This window comes from Apostichopus japonicus, chromosome 5 (assembly GCF_037975245.1).
Source record: "Apostichopus japonicus isolate 1M-3 chromosome 5, ASM3797524v1, whole genome shotgun sequence".
NCBI lineage: Eukaryota > Metazoa > Echinodermata > Holothuroidea > Aspidochirotida > Stichopodidae > Apostichopus > Apostichopus japonicus.
Window position 1 is genome coordinate 4554987 of NC_092565.1, and position 17598 is coordinate 4572584.

At 37.7% G+C, this 17598-nt stretch overlaps 1 protein-coding gene across 1 annotated transcript in view; it reads right to left on the minus strand.

Annotated features, from left to right (window-relative positions):
• LOC139967368 (insulin-degrading enzyme-like) overlaps positions 1-17360 on the minus strand; it is a 21246-nt gene extending 3886 nt beyond the window's left edge. Inside the window, exons 1-23 of the mRNA XM_071971078.1 lie at positions 17188-17360; positions 16466-16647; positions 15625-15701; positions 15262-15288; positions 14558-14661; positions 13940-14109; positions 13142-13264; positions 12342-12454; positions 11797-11886; positions 10970-11135; positions 9549-9721; positions 9057-9160; positions 8570-8672; positions 7684-7889; positions 7056-7200; positions 6486-6596; positions 5407-5527; positions 4370-4461; positions 3936-4047; positions 2859-3026; positions 2172-2296; positions 1828-1975; positions 568-785 (exon numbers count right to left, since the gene is read on the minus strand). Coding sequence (XP_071827179.1) covers positions 568-785; positions 1828-1975; positions 2172-2296; positions 2859-3026; positions 3936-4047; positions 4370-4461; positions 5407-5527; positions 6486-6596; positions 7056-7200; positions 7684-7889; positions 8570-8672; positions 9057-9160; positions 9549-9721; positions 10970-11135; positions 11797-11886; positions 12342-12454; positions 13142-13264; positions 13940-14109; positions 14558-14661; positions 15262-15288; positions 15625-15701; positions 16466-16647; positions 17188-17264 — 2955 coding nt within the window. The 5' untranslated portion in view covers positions 17265-17360. The remainder of the gene's footprint in view (positions 1-567; positions 786-1827; positions 1976-2171; positions 2297-2858; positions 3027-3935; positions 4048-4369; positions 4462-5406; positions 5528-6485; positions 6597-7055; positions 7201-7683; positions 7890-8569; positions 8673-9056; positions 9161-9548; positions 9722-10969; positions 11136-11796; positions 11887-12341; positions 12455-13141; positions 13265-13939; positions 14110-14557; positions 14662-15261; positions 15289-15624; positions 15702-16465; positions 16648-17187) is intronic.
• Positions 17361-17598: the final 238 nt, after the last annotated feature.

The following is a 17598-nucleotide window of genomic DNA, read 5'->3' on the forward strand; positions in this document are numbered from 1 at the left end:
GAATGTGTGACCAAAATATTTCACACAGCCAGATTTTTTCTTTTTTTTAAGTCTTGCTTTTTGCGATGATTAGCTAAAATCAATTCACATTTACCAGAAATGCCTTAACACATTACTCAGCATGAATGCCATCAGGGCAAACTGTTTTATTAGTACTATCAATGTAACATATTTAATAGTTGGCATGATTTCCTAACAGTGAATGTAATCCACATTTTATGAAAGTCATTTTAATAAGGACATTTTTCTCTCAGAGAGAGGACATCTTTCTCATATGCCGCGGGAATGACGTTCACTCGTTGCTTTGTTAGATATACATTCTTACAGCAAAATTTCATGATTCCTGTCTTCACAACCCCCGACAGACGAAGATTTTGATTAATGTGGAAAGATGTCTGGAGTCAGATTTCCTAAAACAGTAGTCACACTTCTGCCTCAAGATGATCCCTTTATACGAAAAGATATGTGTTGCTAAAGCTACCTGTATCTCGAGATTACATTCTTCTCTAAATTATATACAGTATAAATTATTAATTTTAAATTATGTAAATTAGTAACAAATCTTACCTCCTTTAATTGTGGGGCTTCTATCAATTTGGGTTCTTCTTTGACAGCTATGTCAGGCTGATCCGAAGCGCCCGTCAACCCATCTCTAGCTTGCATCGGCGGCTGCACGTAGACAGCTATTTTATGCCTACCGGGGGAAGACGCGTCGAGTAACTTTTCGTAGAAGTCGATCAGATCACCTTTAGTAATGCTCTTTAGATTCTCCACCTCGATCTCATCTGAAAGTAAAGAAGATAAAATCTTTATCATGACCTTCGACAATTTAGAATGTGACATGAGTTTGAAAACCATGGAATAGCTTTGGTGCCAGTTGGCTGCACGTATCTTTTAATGTGAGACACCCAAAATAGTCAAGGCTGTCAAACTTTCACATGATCGTTAACTATTAGTGTTGAACCTTCCATAGAGTCTAGTTCACACAATAAAAAAACTTACACACGTCAAACGTACTTTGGAAAGTTTTAGGAATATTAAATAGTATGCATAGATGCATTGGGCTTCTCTATCTTGGTGTTCAATAAATGACTGGCTTAAAGTAGAGACTGGCCGAGTTTCGGACCAGCAATGACATACTAATTACAGCTATAGTTTACATAAAAGAATTTCACCAACCAGACCAGGTTTCTCAAGAGGGGTGGGTGGGTATTAAAGTAGGGACAATTACACATCACTGTTTACAGTTTGATAAACGGTGAGTTTAACAGTGTTGCAAACTTTCACGGCATGAAATGTTAGTTCAGCCAGGCGATCGATACAGCCAATCTTTATCGATCAAGAATAGACATGAAATTGCAGGCTTTAATTATGCGATTGAGTTAGCTGTTTGAAACTATTAAATATCGAACAGAGGTTCCAGGTCCACTTGTGATTATGGGTAATTTCAAAAGTGCAAGGGGGAAAATCGGACGGTTTGGTACTTTAGTTACACTGTGCATGTGGTAAAAGTACCTTTAAAAGGTCAGTGGCCTTTTAAGCAATAAAATACACAAAAGAAATGGGTTACAGTTAAAAAAAAAAAATGAGTTTCACTGACACCAAGATTAACCTAGGCAGTCATGTGTCTCATGACGGGGACACCAAATGCGTCAACAACTTGCGCTAAATTCACTGCACCGTCGAACATATAACTTTGCTATTCACTTTCAAAGAATGTGACAATGTACAAATGAATCTCTTTTGTGGTTAAACTGAGTTTTAGTACCAATTGTTGGTTCAGGGACTCAAGAAATACATTCCGGAGGAGACAATTCTTTCACATACCTCTCTCAAAATTGTACTGCCTCGACGAGATCTCTGTCCAATGTCTGATAGCTTCGCTGGCTAACCTCTTGGGTTTCTCGGATCTCTTCATTGCCAGAGCTGCGACGTTTTTCTGGTAGTCTTCATCTGTCATCTCGTTAATGTAACTCTACGAGTAAAGGAGTAAACGAGTAAACAAGTTGACAGTTACAAAACGATTGTTCTATAACACTGTGAATGCTTACAAGCCACAAGTCTAAACCCATTTAACAACTCTCTTTTCTTTTACTCGTATAGAGATGAACTTTTTCAAGTGAATACTAGCTGATGGAAGGAACAACAGCAAATTTCCTTAGAGTACTCACCTTCATCGACACCAAGAAAGCCTCGATGCGATGATCGAGGTACTGAGGTGGTTTGTCGGACTGGATCACGAACCGTAACCCTTGAACTCCATTTGACCTTCTGACCCCACTGAAAACAATGTAACCTACAGGTGCAATGAGAAAAAAAAAGCATTTGCTTGAAACTCCTCATAAAAAAATGTTGGGTTTCCTGTTTAGGAGAGATGAAATAACCAGACTATGATTGCTATATTTCTTTGGTTGAAGAGTGGGACACTGCATCAGTACTGACAGAAGTGACAAATACGCTGAACTGGTCTATCTTCTCAAGAAAGCTTATATAAAATGTCTGTCTTCATAAGACTATACTAGTCAATAACATTATGGAATCAAAACTGAATTCCAAACTGGGGGCCACAGCTGTCACACTGACCTGATTTTAAGCAATGCTTCATCCATTCATCCCTAGCATGATGACATATCTAATTTTTATAAGGCAGACGGCAATTATATGTTTTTTTTCCCCCTTAAATATAGCTCAATGTGGCATTGAACCACTCCAAGTGGTCTTTTTCGACAAAGCTGTTCCTTCAACCTGAGCATGTCATTAAAGCAAGGCTCAAGATTTGAGCAAAACAAACAGCAATTTGTTATTATTTTAATAAATATATCTCGATGTAGCTTAGAATCATTTCCAAGAGGTCTCACCAAGTTGTTCCTTTGTCCTGAGCATGTCAAAGCAAGGCTCTGATATAATTTGGCAGAAGAGTTCCAATAGCATATTGTTCCTCGTGGACTGAAGAGTAGTCTGAAAGTAGGCCTCAATGCCCGATACATTGTGCACTTCATTGTGCCGTTGATACACATAGTAACAACCTTGAAGAAAGAACGAAGCGGAGAGACTTGGTAAATGTAAAATATTTCAAAATCAGACAATAAAACAGCTGTGTTCGCCACTGATCATCTTCCACTATGTAACTACAGTATATATCTCATTTCCTTAGTTAGTATGAAAAGAGTAGGTTAATGTTTCAAGCAAAACTTAAAGGAAAGAAAAGAGAAGAAACAAGAAACATTAATAACAAAATTGCCTTGTCCTACCACACTTTCATATGAGATATGGCCAAGGCCTAGCCTACTTCCATGTATATGACAATTGCAGTGGAAAAAAAAAAACTGATTACCCCTTTCCAGGGAGATAAAAAAAATCTTCAGTAGTGTTTGAACCAAACACTGTGACAAAACAACATGATGGAATCCAGTAGAAAGCAAAGATTTTGTTATCAATTTAAAAATGAAACAAAATTCAGACACTTCTGACACAATCAATATCTTTGTACCTTAATTCTTGGTAGCAAACAAGCTGTACTTCAACAGTGCTCACCAAAAAAGGATTTGAATTTCAAAACTTTTTGTTCTTACAACTTTGCAGCCAAATATTTCATTGTCAATGTATTTGTAAACACAAAAATCTGTATATCTCTTGAAATTCCTTCCCTATCACTTTCTCAGATGTATCAAATGAAAAGTGGGGTGTAATCCCTGCATTTCATGTTATATACAATACTGTGTCTTCTGACTGACACCCTTATGGAATACATGGTCATACAGAGATCACCACCAACTATAAAGCACTGGATAGCTCAGTTGATACAGCACGGGAGTTATCCTGTTCCAAACCTGCTCTAGGCAAAAATTACAATGTTCTTCATAATTGTTCATATTATTTATGATTTCTCAGTCAGTTTTCTGTTCTTTGGTTTATTGATTAAGTAATATTCTCACCATCTGGTAGCTGAATCTCTCTGTGTCTCATTCTTTGGCTCGGCAATAATGGTTTTGTCTTGGAATTTTCTTTAAGAATACTTTCAACCATTTCCAGAGTTTGGAGAGCTTTCTGTTAAATGGAAGAAAAATATATCTCTGCACCTTAATTCTTGGTAGCAAAGCCTCCAGGAGATTTTTTTCTGGATTTTTTAACCATGCCAAAATTTGAGACCAATTATAATATATTATCTTAATAAGCTAGAGTTAAATCATCTAATAAGGATAATCAGAAATACATCAGTATTAATACACAAAACTATAAAAGGGGAACATGATATAGTGAACTTGACAATATCTCTCAGATTTTTATCTGGAAACACTTGAGGGATTGAAATAGGATATTTAATAGGCAAGACCAATGACCTATTTGACAATTATAACCTTTGACCTACCTCTTTGGTAAGGTTGCCATGCAACAGAGCTTCAACATGGAGCTTGGAGAATAGCTGAGGTATAAAGTCTTTCATTCTTGATATTGTCACCTCTGAGAACAATAACAGAAACAAAAAAAGTTATTACACAACTTTTCAACCTGTCATTGTTTCAATACCAAAAACTGTGTTGAAAGCAGTGAATAACCAAAGATAAAAAGGAAAAAGACACAGATATAGTAAAATGTAATGAGCATGATGGTAGCTCCTCAAAGGAGGACATACTTAATAGGAGAACCATCACATCATGCACGCCTTGATATTGAAAAAAATTGCTTCCTAGACGTCACAATATATACAAATTTACCACCTCAATCAGAGAGTATAAAGAAAGAAATGAATGAATTTGAGGAAGACATTACAAATAGATGTAATAACCATTTTTTTTACATTTGCTCGAGCTGTTGGACCTGTCAATGAAACAAGAAGAAATAACTGACTTCTCTGCCGAAGAATAAAACTTTTTCTTCGCAGTGTGGGAAGGACTGTTGCTACATCAGCCTGACCTCATGGATTGGTTTTCAAATAAAGTAACAGGTTACGATGACGTGTGCAGTCATGTATAGTGTAGGCATAAATGGACCCACTTTAACAGTATGGCAAGTAAGCAATGCATGTTCCATGGTAACCAGGTAAAATTGATTTCTTTTTCATTCTTACAGTGTGATTCATATCACAAGCGGCTCACAGCAATAATCAAAGTTAATCTGGTTTCTAGTAGTTTTATAATACAATCTACCTTCTTTGTTGGGGCTTTAACTTCAAAACACTACCTCGAGTAAAACACGTCCAGACAATGGAAATGCTTCAGGTAAAACACTCGTACCGTGACCCCTCGAGACAACAGGATAGAGATGTTTATCGACAACGTCTCCTCTATAACAAGTTAGATTAATGATGATGCTGTCGGACTCTGATATGCTTCTATCTTAACGATTAAATTAAAGACCTATGAGATATTAAAATCTCCTTAGTCTGCACCGCTAAAAGCAACTTGCCTTCCATTGCATCGGCGAGTTCGTCCTTCGTCCAGGCTTGTTCCGAGATGATGACAGAGGTGAAGTAAACTGCATGCTGGTGGGGCTGCTCCGCCACAAAATTTTGCAACATTCTCGTGTACTGACGAGGAAAATTAAAAGCAGACTATGCTAAAATCGGGACTTTCAAGATTGACTTATCAAAAAAATATACAACATTGGTTTACATTTTATAAATAGCACTTTAACTGTAAAAACTTCCACTGCATATCCTAATGTTTGAAATATTTGTGGAGACTCATATTCTAGCAAAGATCGGTAATAAATTTTCATGAAAATTTTTCGTTTTCTAAAATTGATGCAAACAAGTGTTATGTATCATGGAATCGATATTATTTAGTAGTGAAAAAAACGTATCGGTAACTTCTCATGGAGCTCTTGTCTTTTACATTGGTTTTTGTCTCATTTGTCAAAATGGCTGTTAAGTTTCTAAACATCGCACATCAACAACAAATTTATAAGAATGTAAAGCTTCAGTAGAACTTCTGCTGTTATGACATCAGCCAATGATTGGAAAAACACCTGCTGAGGAAATTGGTGTAATTTCCGACTCCTACTTTGCCCCTTGGAGTAGAAAGATTATCAAATGCTCGGGGGGTAAGAGGCTTTGTTTAATTTATGAAAACTTCAGGATCTCCTAGTGAAAAATCTACACAGTATGGGAAATTATAATAAAGTGTAATTAATATTCAATTATTCAAAGAGGGGCAGCAAATACCTATGAGCTAATTTCATTTTCAAAGAGACATTAAGAATTTTATTTACTTTATCATTTAATGTGTAAATCGATGGGAGAAATGATAAGGGGTAAAGCAATCCTATGACAGATGGAATGTCGTGAATGGCTTCCCTTAGTTTACCTTACTAATAAAAGAAGCTCAAGGACACCACATGCCCGCCCCCATGTGTATCATCGAGGCAAACCTTGGACAAGAAGTTTGAACTGTCAGTTACTGACTAAGGAACGTTTGATGAAATGTCCATCAAAAAAAAAATGAGGTGAAAAATGTGATAATTTAAAAACAAACAAAATTACTCACCGTTTCCTTGATAACTTGGAACCGTGTTTCATCGATTTGGAATTTGGTTAACTTCTCCATTATTTTTCGGAGTAGTATTGGTTCTTTGTCGCTATAACCTCCGATGGACACCTAGAGAAGGAGGCAAAATTAAAGATGAGTTTAGATGAGGTGGGAGTGGAGATATGGCCCTGTTCTTTGACACCAGTTCTTTAGAGTTAGGGAAAAGAAGTATTAAAGTTATTGCAGACAGCCTTAGTTACATCATCCTTTCTTACGACTACGTCCCAAATCATGAAGAGGATTTACACTTAGGTTTCTTGTTTCTGCGAGTGATACCTTTACTCTAACTCCAAGTACTCCTTTGCAAATTAATTTCTTCAAAGATTTTTATTTCAATTAATCATCGCAAAATTACCCAAAATATTCAGATCGTTCTCGTAAGAAATGAATCCAAAAAAAAAATGCAAACCAAGTTTGTTTACAAAATTGCCCAGTGGGTGTGTTTGTTCGTGATTTGCTTACAACCATAATTAACCCTTTGAAGAAATGGTCGCTATGGTGACCTGTCATGCTGATGATGTTCGTTACCTGTAAACCATAGATGGTGCTGTCTATACTGTATGATATCCCAGCAAGCTCTGCGTCGTATGCATATTCATTGAGGGAATCACGTAGAAGAATTGAAAAGAGTTTTGTCATATTGCAGCTGACCGGATCGAGATATGCAAGAGGACTGCGATGGACGGATAAAAGAAGAAAAAGAAGAGAGATCTGTGAGAGAGATTTCAAAGAGACAAATGTAACATTCACATGATAAAGATACAGACTCGCCACATCAGAGGACCGGTGCGCCGAGAGCCATGTTGCCCCCCTCCCCCGGCTTCCTCATGGACTGTGCACCCCAGGCTGTTGAGCCTGGACTCCTCTCTCATTTTTGGGGCCTGCAGAGGACCACTGAGGTCAAATTGTTTCAGGATCATAAGGATGTACTGGAGACGGCTGACCAGCTCTGAAGACCATGGGAGACAGTTTACCAAGGAAGGGTATTAGCATGCATCCATATCATAGCTAAGCATGATCAAAACTAAAAAACGGCTCTCCATAGTAACAACCAAACAATACACTGAGACTATTAAAAACTAATTCTCTGGTTTTCTGAGAATTGTTTTGCTTGACATCCTTAAATCTTCTTCGCAATGGATTAATATTAACTCACCTTGCAAATTCAAAGTACATACAGGCCTTTGGCATTTGGAATGTATTGTCCTGTTTGAACCATAGCTTCGAAATTGGCGATTCGTAGATCAGGGCCGGCGTGGAGGTGAAACCCTTGTCCCTCTCGCTGATCTCAAAGTTAGTCGGTATAAATTCGTTCCTCCCTGGTAGACAGAAGTTTGGGTTCAGGCCGACAGAGTTCCATCTCTGTAAAAGATTTTAGAACCAAGAGTGACAATGTTTCCGCCAACATCAATTCGTGCTGCAGCTTTGTATCGAGCTTGGTCGATTTACGCTTGCTCAGCTCAACTTACGTTGTCAAAGCAGGCTTTGCTGCATAACACATTTCAAGCCATGTTCACATTAGAAAACACAAGGGGGGGGGGGTATCAGATACCACAAGGAGGGATCAACTTCCTAGTGTGAACACTCACTAATGTAGGGATCAGACTGAAGAAGCCTGATCCCCATTTTGGGGGAGATCCTAACTCAGGAAGATTGCAGTGTGAACGTTCCGGGGATCGCTCTACTCGAGATCTTGGTTTACGTAACTGAGGTTTCCTGTGGCGCACTATAACTACCTACTACATTCTGTAGACAATTAACGTGACCTTTTATTTGGTTTGATGTTGATCTGCCACCCGTTCCTGGTCAGCTTTATCACCAACTATTGCCAAGTTGCTCAAATATAGCATGGTTTTACGTCTAACCCATCTACATATTTACCAAAATTTCTCAAAAGGGAAGGGGACACCCCTCCCCGGAAGACTTTTAAAACTCTCTAATACAATATGTTGGTTGCCACCCCCCTCCCCCACTGCACCCCTTTCACCAATCCATCCCAGACAGGTTATTCTGACAGTCTGTGAAACTAAAGTTTCACTTACCGTGATGGTTTCAGCCGGTATCTTGTATTCTTTGTACTCTGTGCCGTACCATTTCTCCACCTGATCTACCTGATCTTCAAATGATTTGGAAATACAGGCCACCCTGGAGACAAAATTCAAGGCACATTGTCAATTGTCTTCATATTTTAAACTCTCCCCCCCCCCTTTCTCCTTTCTCCCCCTTTATTCTTTCCTCCACTCCTTTTTGCTGCTTTTTGTACTCAACATTTCAAATTGGCTTGAAACTTAAGCCGGTTTAATGTTTCCTTCCTAATGAAGAGGATCAAATATCTGATGACACTGTTTACAAAGGCACAAGCCAACTTAAGCTATTCCCTTGTTAGTTGAATTCAAAGAAAACGCAAGAATGGTGGTCGATACTTCGTCTAATCACTTGGAACTCATTGCATTACTAAAATATGCTGCCAAAGTTGCAACTGGGACATAAAACATAGATAAAAGTTGAAAATGAAGGGAGAATCCATACCTGACATTTTCTGGCATCAGTAGAGAGAGGATCATCTCGATCAATTCTGGTTTGTAATCGTCCATACAGTAGGGAGCGAACAAAACGTCACGTATCGGGTAATACTGACGAAAGGCGAAAAACACAGTTAGTAAAAGGAATCGTTTAATTTGTTTGCAAAAAGTACACTGACTCTTCTACCACACAAGTAGTCCACAACACAACTCCACCTTGCCCCACCCCTACCCCTACCCTACCACCACCCAGTTCAACTTATCTATTCATACTTTTGGTGAAATTCAATCAAGCTGTTTGTACATTCATTCATTCATTTGATAATAAAAAAAGAAAATTTCTGTAAGTTTAATGACTGAAGATATTTATATAAAAGTATAAAAACATGTTATAAAAAATTTGACATATTATCAAATCCAAGCAAACATGAAACAGGGAAAAGCTCGCAAGTGATGGTGATAAATTTCTACAGAGCGGAACGACGTCTTTGCTACTCACGTGAAGCTGGTGACACAGTTTTGTGACGTAACCTGTAGGCTGCTCTTTGTCTTTGAAGCGAAACTTCATTGCATCCAGGTCTCTGCATTCCTCGTGGACCCATTGCTGAGGGCCCTTCTCCCTCAACATATTCAGATACTGGAACATATGGCAAATGATGTCATCAACATGGTCTGTTGTTGGAGAAGAGCAAAAAACCAAGTTCCCTTTTTAAAAAACTGGATTTTGAGTTGAGTTGTCTTTCCCACTATTAAAGTATCAGGATGTACTACTCACAAATTATAAGATACACTTAATCTTACTTAAAGGGATCTCAATGGTTTCAACCAGTTGGCTGCTCATTATTATTACCTGTTTACTTCCACAAATTGTAACTGAAATATATTTCTCTTTTAATTGCCAACCTTAGACAACTATGCCAGATTTTGATCATATTTGCAGCAAGTTTGGTGGACTTCAGTGGCGTTCTGCAAACTATTCGCAGTAGTAAGTTGCAGTTATAATATCCAGAATTGAAAAAAAATGCTAAAACGATGTTACAAAGTTATCGGAAGCCTGAAATCGCTCATTTCCATTTGCTGTAGTTTAATTTAAGGCAGTCAATGGAGGCTCATTTTTTTTAAATACTACTCAACCATTAGTTGTGGATGAACAACTGCCTTAAAATCTTTTGTGATGAATATTCAGAGAATTACGGGGCAGACGTGTTTAAACTGTTGCACCCATTCCTGCTCTGGTTGGCCACTTAAATGTCCCCAACCAGTGGACGAGAGTTTACCTCAGCACCTGACCACTTTCTCACATACTGAGGGATGTGAAGGCCCCCTGACCACCAACCCATTCACGGGAGTGCAATGATAGTGTTCAAACAAAGTTTTCTCGAAAACCACATTTCCCAACTCCCTAATCGGAAATATCTAATCCACGAGAGACTAAAAATCTGCATTCCTGCTGAGGTTTTCAATTGGACACCCCTACTGACTGTGGCGTGGACACTCTAACAGCTACAGCACACCTTTACCTCATTAACCACATTATAACCTTAGAGATTACTTAGAGCTATGATGGAATTAAATGACATGTAACACTGTTTATATGACATAAGTTAATGTGACATAAATCTACTCAATGACCATCATGAATTCACCGTTGCATAGCAACGGCACACCTAGACTGGACTACTACGTTTACAGTGTACATTTTATTTTGGACAGACCAAGTGTGTCACTGTTTCTCCAACTGAAGACACGGTACCTTTAAAAGGCAAACGTGTCTCACTGGAATGTTGCTATATGTGTATGGACAGAGCATATGTTAGGATGACACATAGGCTAAACAGATCAAATGTTAGTCTGTCTGTACCGAAAGACCCGAGTGCGTTCTTCGGAGAGCACGGGCGAACGTTTCCGTGCTTTACTCACTCAATCCTTCTTCGCTGAGATCGACGTTGATGATGAAGAAAGAAAACCCCTTTGCGCCAAGCTTTGCACCACCGCAGAGGGTGTTGACCCACCCCTTGGCTTTCAATTCAGATAGAAGACTGCCCTCGGACTCATGACCCACCAAGTGACCCAGATAGTGAGTCGGCTGATGAGAAGGGACAAAATAACAGAATCAAATGAAAATACTCTTATGTTTTTATCCTAACATTATCCTCACCCGACACCCCCAAAAGGCAAATTACATAATTACACTGCATGTGTGTGTACGTTGTTGTGTATGTCTAGATAAGGTTTACAAATAGCAAATGTCAGCATACGAAGGTAAATCAATGACTTTCTCGACTGTCGAGGGTCGCTAGGAATCTCAAGCTAGGGAAATGTAGAGTAAAATCTAGCCCGAACTGACAATACGGTAGTCGAGGTTAATCACCAGATGAAATCAAACAGTAACATATTCATTTTTTTAGACTGTGTCAGTCTGACCTGTGAAAAAATCACACTTCTTAACCTCCTCCCCATGCCCTGCCCTCTTGCAACCCTACCAGATTCACCCAATACTCTTCTCAAAAGGGCTAAATCTGCTCCAAGTGATTAGTTGATCAGCTTATCTCAGCTTGCAACCAGTAGTACCAGTAATGGAAAGGAGTGTGGGAAATGTAGGGGGATGGTGGGGTGGGGTAGTGGGGAAGAATAAGTGAAAGTGGTGAAATTGCATCCATATCCCCTTCAATTAAACAAAATGCATCACCATTGTCTCTCACTTGGACAACTTTGCTACTTTAGACTTTTGTACTGTAAGCGGGTACCTCTGATCGGTAATACTCCTGTAGGTCTGGTAATGGAAACGTTAGGTTCAACTGCCTCACATTCTTCACAGGAACAACGTCTGCTCTCAACTGCAAAGAAAGAAAAGAAAGATGGGACGATGTCAAAATCACACTTGATGAACAACAAATATGATAGGAGGCAGGCCTGTTATTCGGGAGGGTGGGGGGGTGGGAGATGATGAGAAGGGGATACAGCCCAGGGTTATTAGGGCATCTCTTGATGTATAAAGCAAAGGCCATGTGGACTCTCCTTTATGGTTTAGGCTACAATAATGAATACAAAATACCAAAAAATTTCATTTATGTGGCTGGACAATCTCCTTGAAAGAAGAAAGCAAAAGGTGGGGCTGAGTTCAAATATATGAACCTAGCAGTCCAAAATTTTGGCAATGTTAAACATTATTATAATATAAGTATTTCACACACCCTCTTCATTTATTTTCTCATGCAACCGAAGGCACTTTTGAGGACAAACCAAAAAAACAAACTTCAAAAATGTACTAAACAGATGAAATATAATATACCATCAGCTTCTCTTTGGGGAATGGATGCTCTAGCCATTCTGGTATCACCACATCTTTATTTTTCACGGCCGAAAAGAGATCTACCACCATGTCCGCCAGCTCTTTCAACGATTCTGCGGGATAAAATTATCAGGAGAGGCATGAGAAGGAGAGGCAAGAGAGAGTGGTACAGAGCGTTGAAGACAGGCGAAGACACATTGAGTGACCCTCGCATAAAACATTTTAATTTCACCGACAATCTATGAATGTTTCTTCTTCAGACACTGAGCCAAAAAGAAGACAATTTTTGTAACAGGGAACCATCTCCCTACTAGGTTGATAGATTGAGACAATTAAGCAAAAGGCGGTTTGCTTCTCGACTTCTCTGGAGATGACAAATGGAGATGATGATGCCAATTAGAGTGATTAGGATAATGGTTCTTTCAAAGGTGTCCATAGACCCTTTTAAACTTGGTGCTTGATGTTCATTTTAGTTTTAACTCAGCAGATGAGGTGTCTTGTATGGAATTTATGGCAAAAATGATCAGATCTGTCGGCAAATATACTCTTTCCAAGAGTGAGACATATCAAGAGAGTCATCATATTTAATATACAAATATTAAAAAATAAATTTAAAAAATTTTAAAAATTTTAAAAAATTAAAAATGAAATTTTAATGTTAAACTAAAACTGACTAGAAGCATATATATCAGTCAATGAACAATGGAAACCCTGATTGGGAATGTTAGCAATCTGAAAAGAGCAAAGACATTCTCGGCAGAAACTGGGATTACAACCAGTCAGAATTGCAGGCACTTTACCTCGACCAACCACGGCCAAGGCCATGATGTTAGAAGAATAATAATCCGAATGGAACTTCAGTAGCGCTTCTCTGACATCTAAACCTTTACTGCTGGGTATAGTCTCCAGAGTCTCCTTGTTCCCTATAATTTATATGGAAGATAACAACAAAAATGGATAAGATAATGACAATCATAATAATAATAATAATTATTATTATAATAATAATAATAATGATAATTATTATTATAATTATTATTATTATTACTATTATCATAATAACAATAATAACAACAATAACATTAATAACAATAACAATGATAATAATAAGAATAAGAATAATATCTCATTTAATAATACTACAAGAGATTTTCACACAGTATATAAACCAAATCTTTTATGGCCCAGATGAACAAAACACATAAAACAGTTGTTAAAGAAGCTGTTTATGGTCACCAATTTCTGATACCTCACTTGACCTAGAACGGACATGATTACCCACCTCAGCAAAACCCCCAACACACCTCTGAAAGAACCCTCAAAGCTCACCTTCCTGAACTCAGAGATGTTCAACTCACCTCATCCACCTTACCACACGCAACTCTCCTGACACAAACAACAAAATCACCAACACCCATTCACATCCAACAATTTACAATGGAAGAGTCGATATTAGAACCTGGCAGAATTTGAATTAACGTTAACCCTCTGATAGGATGACTGGCTATTAAACCCATCTTATGCACCATATCAGGGTTCATTTGTAAGGGAATATATAAAGTAACTATGACGATTCACATGACACAAACTCTGGTTACCAGTCGAAAATTTGCTGAAGGGGTGGCTTGGATCGGCCGTGGATTTCTCCAGCTGCAAAAGTCTCCAACTATCGTTATTCAAGTTCTTCTTGTTCTCAGAGTCAACCGCATTCACCTCTCTCTCCTGGGCGGATTTGTTGAACAGAGGACAGAGGAAGAATTGGCCAAATCTGGTCAAATACAAATAAAGAAATATGAATTTTAATTGTCATATAATTTTCATGATTATGTTGCCACGCTCATGTTACCTACAATACAACTCCCAATAGTCTGTGGCTGATCTGTTAAATCACAACAATATTTTTTAAACTTATTACTTTTTTTTCACTTTTCTGTTTTGCATGGTGACTGTGGTAGAAATTTGTAAGGTGATGCAGGTTTTGCCAAAAGCTAAGCTTTAACTGGATTAAAAAGGAAACAATATCACATATGATTCTGTGATGACTTTGTTAAAAATTCTGATCCATCAAATTGGATCATCAAATTGCACTCACTCCACAAATCTGAGATTGTGATACATCTCTCTTGATCCATTCCATGATCTTCCTAATGACCCCGCCCCCCCTCTTCTCCCCCTCCAGAAGCTCAATTTTTTGGGCAATGAAGGAATCCTCTTACCTGTCAAGAGCACCTTCAAGATGCTCATGGGCAACATCAAAGTAGAAAGTGGTATGCTCAGCTGATGTAAAAGCATTTGATCCTCCACCGTGTTGGCTGAGAAACTGAGAAATGATTAAAATTTTAAAGGAGTTATATTTCAATTAACATTTCCTTTTTTCATCAGGAAGCTGTTGCAAGTAACAGCTCCCTTCTTTCATATTGAAGGTCTTTTTATCCTAACGACATCACTGCATAGTATTAAACACATCTAAACATTAAAAATCTACCCTCTAATAAGTAGCAACAGTCCAATTCTTGCATTGTCACAGTAATACATGTCTACTATAAAGTCTCCCATACAACAATCTCCCAAGAAGAAGAAGAAGGAAAAAAACACAGTTAACTAATAGAAGCAAGGAAAATTGTACATATCTGTGAAAACATTTCACTAACTCCTATTATACACAGCGTCGAAAGAAGAAGAGCTGCAGCAGCTGCAAGATACTGTGCAGCAAGGCTGTACCAACCAGCTGTGCCTATTGTATGAAATAGCAGAGTACAGCATCTAGGATCGATATGTTGCAGCCCCCTCAGCGTCCTACTTTGGACACAGCCTCTTTAATAGTCACATCCGTTCCTTATTGCTGTTTCCACATGTGATGGATTAGCGAGTAAGTAAGCTATAATGATCATAATAATAAGTAAAGTACGATAATATTTACCTGAGTGTATTCATTCTCGGAAGGATACTGCAAGATGAAAGCAAAAAGAAGTTTGAGAAAAATACCTTTGGGTTATGACTTAAAGTAATTACTTTAATAAAGTAATTAAAGTAATTACTTTAAGTAATTTTAGTAGAAAAGCTTGGACCTTGGCTTTGCCAACGTACTGAGGACATGTTTAACTTCTGTACAATGTTTGACTGATAATAGATACAGCATTTTGAAAAGGATGAAATATAAGAACAGATGGTAAATAACAAATTCATCATGTAGTAAAGATTTCGAGACAGAAGGTCCATCACTGTACTTTTCTTCTGAAATAGACGTTCCCTTTTCAGTCGAGGAGAGACTTCTGTTAGTTACCTTTTCGGTTCCTAAGAATAGCATATGTTCCAAGAAATGAGCAAGACCAGGCAGTTCCCAGGGGTCTGACATTGCACCTGTTATAAAAGGGAAAAAAATAATACCTTTGGTACACATTTTAGACCTGTCACTTCTAGAGAGGGTGTTAGATTTCTTTCTCAATGCAGCATAGGAAAACCTTGCTGTATTTAACACCAACACGTTAGGTACAGGCAATTTGTCATTACTATTTAAGGAGGCAAAACATGCACTCCTGTATAAGGGTACTTTATGATGCAAAGGAAAGTTGATGTTTATGCTATTTTATTTTACTTTTATAAATGGCCCCTCCCCTCCCTTTTTTATCCTTCTTATTCTACTTGTCTTTTATATATTTTGTACTTAATGTTTGGTATGTTATGTTCTGATGCCATCATTATTCAGTAATCATTTTGTTGCATATTGTTGATTTCATGAGAGTTATTACATGATCAACCTTATCGTTTCGCTGCAAAAATGTTGAAATGGTGACATTTTTTATGAGAACGTAATTAATCACTTATTTAATCAAATTTATTTCTTAAGTAGTATTGCAAAATGTTGATTGATCAGTTTTTTTTATGGGAAGTGACAACTCGTCATTTCGCTACAAATTGTTAAAACGATGACTTTTTCTGAGCCTAATTTATCATTCTGCAAAAATGGTTCAATTTCTTAAATATAGTGATCAGTTTCTTTGGTTTTGCTGCAAATTGCTAAATATTGATGACTCTGAGACTTACACATTGCACCCTGGTACAATATCTGTTACACTCCAACCTCAGGAAAACAATTATTGTCAACTGTTTCCATGCCATCTTACCTATGTGGACGTCCATTGCTGCTGCAGCTTTCTCTGTGGTAGGATCACTGACGAGGAGGATCTTCATACCATTGTTTAACTCAAGGCCTCTGTAGGACCGCTTGTCCTCTGCAGATTTGATGATGTCATCCTGTGTTGTACGTATGCTAGGACTGCTCATCATGTACTGTGTGTGCTGACCTCTAATAGTAATAAAGTAAATAAATGCATGGTATGAAGATTGTCTTCATATTCATAACTTTCGTAATTTTGAGTTTGCTTCACACTGAGTTGCGTGGTAGTATAATACAAGTATCTACTAATTAGTTTTATATTATTGTTATAGTGTGCTACAGACGTATTTCTACTTGTCGTGGAACTGGTCCACGTACATTGGGGTGAAAATGCATAAATAAAATGTAATACTAATACTAGGCCTCGCTTAATCCAAACTCACTTGAAGTTGATGTCAACTTAAGTTAATGTGACAATGAAATCATGTAAATATGGAAATCTTAAAAACAAGACTAGCCCGTGTTATGTCTAAGATGAATTTAACATTGCTACTGTTTTCGTCCTTTAAACGTAAAGAAATAATGAGAATTAAACCAACAGAAAATTTTCATTCAAACTTATATAAGGTTAGGCTAGTAACATGCATTCAGTTTCCATTATAAACATAGCAAAACTCAACAGACACATAAATCATGTTCTCGTGAAGCTCCTTCTTGTGTCTTTTTTACCTGATATTTTGAGTCCTGTACAAACAAACTGATCGATGTCCTTCAAAAGATCTTAAGAGATATTTCAATCTAAACATGGAAAAGAGCAGCGAACGATATCTAGTACAAACAGAAAAGACGGTGTACTTTTTTTATACAAATTGCTTCATAATGAAATCGAGGTAGCACAGGGATAAGATCAAGTAACATCGTTAAATATTCAGTGCATGTGCAACACGGAATTTAAGGCACTGACACATTGGCAATATGAAAGCAGCTGTTCATGTCAAGATATATAAAAACTTTTACCTCCCTAAATTATGTTTTTCTATCTCAATCTATAAAGAAGAGGCCCGTGGTATGATGGAGCATACCCATCTGTACATATGGTTGGTGGTAGTAATGTAGGATGCGATACTTAAAGTGCTACTG